A 6000-nucleotide genomic window follows, 5' to 3' on the forward strand; every position below is an offset into this window, starting at 1 on the left:
GGGGACACACTATAGGGGTGGTTAGAGAAAAGATGCAGAATTCAATGAGAGGTTGGGGACATGTTACATGAAGCTAGTAGAGATCACTGCTGTTACCCCTTTACAAAGAAATGCTCCCACAACAGACTGCTGTCGTCCAAGAGCTGCACATCAAGTACCAAAGAGCCACAGCTGTATACAGAATTTGGATTCCTGCTTTCTGATTTTAGCTCTTATGTTCTCACAGAGGACAAAATAAATGCATCTGGACTTCAGTGAACTGAAACACAAAATAAAAATAAGATGCATTGCCTTGTGGTGCGCTGGAAAGTCAGGTGCACTTTTAGGTCTGTATATACATGTTAAGGGCCAACTAAAAATGAATAGACACACTCAATGCATGCATAAGTGTGAATGGGCCCTAAAAAACCTGTCTTGAGGACGTAAGGTGGCTGCATTGCTTACCCCGGTTTATGGAAATACTAAATCCCTGGCTTGTCATGTGATTCAGTGGCTTTAGAACTTTCTGAGTCACTTGCCTGTGTTGACTTTCCTGAACAGCCTGCTTATTCCAGGTCAATGTATGAGAAAGTATTGATTTCAGAGACAATGGCAGTTAACAATGGCAGCGTTCATATTTTTCTCATTACAGGGTTCTTCAAGTAAGAATACTATATAATGCCTGAACTAAAAAAAATAGATTCAATATACTTTAACAAGTCCATCTCAACTTGCAGATAGATTTGCTCATCTCTGTCCAATGGGTCCTCATTGATCAGAATGTCTTCCATAAGGTCAGTGTTGCCCCAGAGCAACAAAGCAGACTCAGACTTTTACTGTAGATATGTCACTTTCCAGTGCAGGCTTAAAGCTGATTGGTTGCTGAGAGGCAGCAGACAGGTCTTACAAAACACATTTTGATAAATGAGGCCACCTAAATGAACCTCAGTCATACAGGATTCCATATATCAAAATGATCTGTGTTGTAATCAGTGTGCCATTTTTTAATGCAGGTTACATCATTTAAGGATGGATCTGTTGCAATGAAAAATAACCTTCTCCATAATTTGCAATATGTTTGTAATCATTCAGGTCCATTCTTATCTTTAACTGCTATCTCTTATATTTGTCATCATTACTCTCAGCTTTCAGTGTCAAAGACATTAAGCTCCATTCACACAGCTGGCACCGCCCGCGACCATTTGCATGTAATTACACATGTTGCGATTACATGCGGACGATCGCACCTGGACACAAACAGTCTGCAATACCCTACTGTCCATTTAACATTTGTACTGTTTATTACTACCCGATCTCAAGACCACCATTTCTACACTGCTGGATATTTGTCTGGCAAAGAAGAATAATGCCAAACCTGGTATATAAAGCAGCCTTGGCACATATAGCATGTTTGCCCACATGTGTATAACCAAGCTTTGCCGAGTCCAATGAAGAGGTTAATGTTTAGGAACTGACAGCACTTTTTATTCTTTAAAATTTTGGGAACCATTTCAAGATATAAAACATTACAGTCAACTTTGTAGTTTTATTAAACAGGACATGAGACCAAGCAGCCTGCTGGAGCTACATATACCCACAGATCCTCTAAAATGTAAATGCTCTTCTAGAAGCTGGTAGTGCGGTTGGTATACGTTCTTCACCAATGTTAGTCTGACTTATCAGGTAATGTGAACATTTTCTACAGTATTCAGAAACACAGTATTTGTTGCTACATACTTGATGTAGGTTAAAGCATTGCCATCAGGAAAGTCATATGGGTGTCGCTTTCTGAAAACATGGCCAACACGGCTGCAAGGTACAATCTCTAGGCTACCACCACACATCCAGACACGGAAGGAGAGCTCTGCAAAACAACAAATCAGAGTTAGTTTATTGTTAAATTCTAATTGATCAAATACTGAGACATGACATGACATGACAATATGGTAGGTCCATGTTGGCAAAGTGGAGGCAAGGGAATCTATAATCTTTTTATGATATTGTTGGCTATATACACATGTAAAACTGATGAGCTTATTTTAAATAAAACTATTCATGAGTGTTAGAGTGAAACCCACAAAAAAGCAGGTAGAGTACTTTGGTAAAAGATACTTTTTTTCTTCTATTCAATTATTTTTCCTTGCCTATTGCACATGCACAATACAGTGCACACTTGCGGCCCACTCCCAGCATCTGTAAAATGCAGAGCATGGAGCCAGATGCATATACAGAAGTTACATTATCCTTGGCCCCCCAATGGCTGAGTACAGAAGATGCTGGAGCTAGAAAAAGCAGTGGAGATGGCAGTGGTAGACAGATTAGTGACAACGAGCATGGATCGGTCAGTGCTGAAGGAGAGTAGCCCAGGGGTAAGTCTGCCATAATGTGCAAGTATGCTTTGCAGTCTGAGATTAAATTCTCCAAGAATATTCTAAAACCTTTGTAATTATAGGTGTACATGGGGCAATCTATTGGATTTGTACACACACAGACTGACTCTCCTGCTTTGTAGAGCTAGCATTGATAGGGCATACTGCTCCAATGTAAGTCTATGTGTTATCCTGCTGCTCACTGGAAACTATGCTCCCTGTGTAGCTGATACCTTATCTCTACAGTAAAGATGAGCTGGAAAATATGGTGAAGCTGACTTTGCATTTCAAAATTTAAGTAAAAGTCATCTCCTATTGATTCCAGTGCATTTTGCTAAAGAAATCCTACATTTTTGCAAAAGGTAAACACAATTTCACACACAAAAGTCAACAGCAATGTGATTTAAGAGTTCTGGCCATTGTGATAGCACCCACCACAACACCAGACCTGTCATGACTTTTAAAAAGAACCTTAGTGGTCATGCATTGAAAGGATACACCATTATGTATGACGATATTCACATTTTCCATGTGGGAAAATATCTTTAGAAGCTAAGGAGTGCTTCTGATATTCAAGTACGTTTTATTATGCATTGCAAGGTTCTCTACTTTGCTCGATTATACCAAGCAAAGCTCTAATTAGTAGCTCATCTTACAATATTGGAGCATGTGTAGGCATCAAAAACCATACAAGAACATAAACTAATATTTCCAGATACCCAGGCACAGAAGGGGTTACTCAGCTGTTTGTTTTTACAATCTACAGTCTGAGTAAACTGTGCACATTTAATATTCTGCAGGATATGGAGCTTCAAATCTCTATTTTTGCCAAGTTAATCAAGCCTCATAAAATCACAGACACACACCGGAGACATGCGGCTCACCCACACACTTGCTGCACATGAAGAGATTTATAGGGAGACTCAGGCAGATAAATAGTTTAGAGAGTGACTCATCTTTGTTTAATATTGCTATAGATAAATGGGTTCAAAATAACCAATTTCAATAGATCTTACATCATGGTAAAAAAAAGGAAACAAATATCTAATATTGATTACTCTTGGCTCTTAATATTGAACTATAGTTTCACGCTGTATAGATCAGAGATGAATAATACAGACACTGAAAAGCCAGGAGAGGAACATTTGGTAGGGTGTGCATAGCTTTATATTCTAGTCCTCAGCTTCTTTCTTTCCATAGATTTCCACCAGTTATGCTCAAAACATGGAGGCACAACGAAGGGAGATGTACAAGCATGGGGGGGCAGAATGGTTCCCCTAAGTGATGCCTTTCAGGAAGGAAGAAGGACCTTTTCTTTTGAGTCTAAAGAAGAATTGTGTGCTGATACACATACCTACTATATGTCCTAATTTTGTCCCTAAAGGAATGTGGATTATAAAGGGAGTGGTTTCTGGTTAAATGTGAGAACCTCTGCCTGGTTTTTATTGTTGGAAGAAAAATGAGAGAAGCTTACTTCAGTAAAACCCTAGTGTAATTTATATTAAAAGTCACAATGGACATACGTACAGTATATATGTGTTAGGCGATCCTGGAGGGTAATTTCAGTGGCATATGGTCAAAAATATCTGCTCCACATGACCAGTGTATGTTCTCCTGCAACATTTACCAAGTCCACTATTACAGAAGGACAGAAGAGTAATGTCTTCCATTCTCACCTGCGGCCTGCTATGCCTCCCTCTACTGGTACGCAAGGTATGTGCGGACAATAATGTAAAGAGGCACACTAAAGGGGACAACCAATGTAAAGGAACACTCTGATGGGTACAGCTAATCATTAGCTGTTTTCTCCAACAGAGTGCGCCCTTACATTAGTTGTCCCCATCGGGGGCTCCCTTAAATTAATTGTCCCCTTAAGAGTGCCCCCTTACATTAGTTACTATTATAAGGGGGTACTCTAATGGGAACAACTACTGTAGGGGGCTCTCTGATGGGGAATACTAATGCAAGGGGATACTGTAATAGGGACAAGTAATATAAGGGGGCACTCTGATGGGGGTAACTAATGTAAGGGGGCTCTCTAAATGGGGAATACTAATGTAAGCAGGCACCCTGATGGGGACAAGTAATATACAGTAAGTGGCTTTCTGATGGGGATTACTAATGTAAGGGGGCATTAGGGGATATTAAGTTTGGACCTCTGCTTGAAGATGATTTTACTCACCAGTAACTTACCTATGTTTTAATGTCACCACTAACCTTAGCAAATACAGTATATATGTAAAAAGTCTAATAAAAGATGGCAACTGGCAATCTACATTGACTGGTAAAAGCAAACTTCATAAAATAACAATACTAAAAAAAATCCCATCATACAGTCAGGGCATGTATTCCAAAATTGTTATGCGTGTTTACAATGAATTAAGTTTCCAAAGAATACAAATATGAAATGGTATAAGGTGAAAATGTAAATAAATATACTTTATTAAACCACACTACAAAATACATAAATATACAACCCCTCCAAAAAAAGAAAACCTTATGACCAAGATTAATGACCTAAGTACAGATAAAAGTGATATCGCCACTAGTGAGACCTTCCAAATGTCCATTATGGCTTGAAAATGGTCTTTAAATCTAACTCCTTCCTTGTACCAAGAGGAATAAAATCACTGCATTCTTCTGTACTTGCACCTTGACAGAATCAGATATCTGACATAATGGCCTACATTTATTAATTCATAAAACCATCCTTTCGCCTTTCTCCGGGACTTTGTATCCAGGATGATCAGCTTTGATGTATTGTAGTGTACCCAAGCCTGTATGCAGGGCCGGTGCAAGGATTTTTGCCAACTCAGGCGAAGGTGCATTTTGACGCGACCCACACAGAGCCCACCATAGACCTTGCACAGAGACTCTAAGGTGGGCTGTGCAGGATATATGATGGGCTGTGGAGGGTCCCTTTCCCTGCACACATGCTGTTCCACTGTATGCACACACTGCAACCACATCATGAGCAAAGCTCTAATTACTTTATTAGAATTTAATAGGCAGCATAAAACTGAAAGACAGCAGACCTTCTCTTTAACCAAGGACACTCATAAAACTATATCCTGTATTAACATAATTATATTCACATCGTAAGCAGTTCTCAAAAATTCTTTAGAGCAGGCTGATTTTAGTGCACTGTAACAGAAAAATATAAACAATGGGGGAATATTACATTCATCCACCTAGTCTGCTCATTCTTTTCTCATTTAATGGGTTATCTTCTAAACAGCTGTTTTGAGTCACTAAGGCAACCAGACCAATAACAGATTCAGCCTACTGGTGTTTTTATAATGGTTTTTATATTCTATTTTGTTATTTTCACACCCATTTACATATTTATTATAGATGTTTGTTCTATATAAAAATTACCCTGATTCATCAAATTGCAAAATCTGATTTTTTTAAAAAGCCACAATGGTTTTTTGTTTGTTTATTTTGATTAGGGAAGGGTCTGTGTCCCATTGGGGAAATATCCCTTAATTTTCTATCCTAGAGACACAACAGGAAGTGAGAAGAAATCTGCTTGTGCATGTTGACTGGTCTTGTATCCGCCCTGTCCTCTAGCATTCTGCAGGCAGACTTTTGTGGGTGGGGCCTGCTGGGCCCCTCCCACAGCTCTGCTTTCTGCACAGGCTCGAGAAAT

The 6000-nt window shown here is 39.2% G+C and overlaps 1 protein-coding gene across 2 annotated transcripts in view; it reads right to left on the reverse strand.

Annotated features, from left to right (window-relative positions):
• GALNT16 (polypeptide N-acetylgalactosaminyltransferase 16) overlaps positions 1–6000 on the reverse strand; it is a 135417-nt gene that overhangs the window by 28629 nt on the left and 100788 nt on the right. For both annotated transcript variants that reach the window (XM_018565102.1, XM_018565101.1), the window contains exon 10: positions 1717–1843. In XM_018565102.1, the coding sequence (XP_018420604.1) occupies positions 1717–1843 (127 nt within the window). The remainder of the gene's footprint in view (positions 1–1716; positions 1844–6000) is intronic.

The sequence above is a fragment of the Nanorana parkeri genome, unplaced genomic scaffold, assembly GCF_000935625.1.
Source record: "Nanorana parkeri isolate BGI_ZX_2015 unplaced genomic scaffold, ASM93562v1 scaffold812, whole genome shotgun sequence".
In the NCBI taxonomy this organism is placed as follows: Eukaryota; Metazoa; Chordata; class Amphibia; order Anura; family Dicroglossidae; genus Nanorana; species Nanorana parkeri.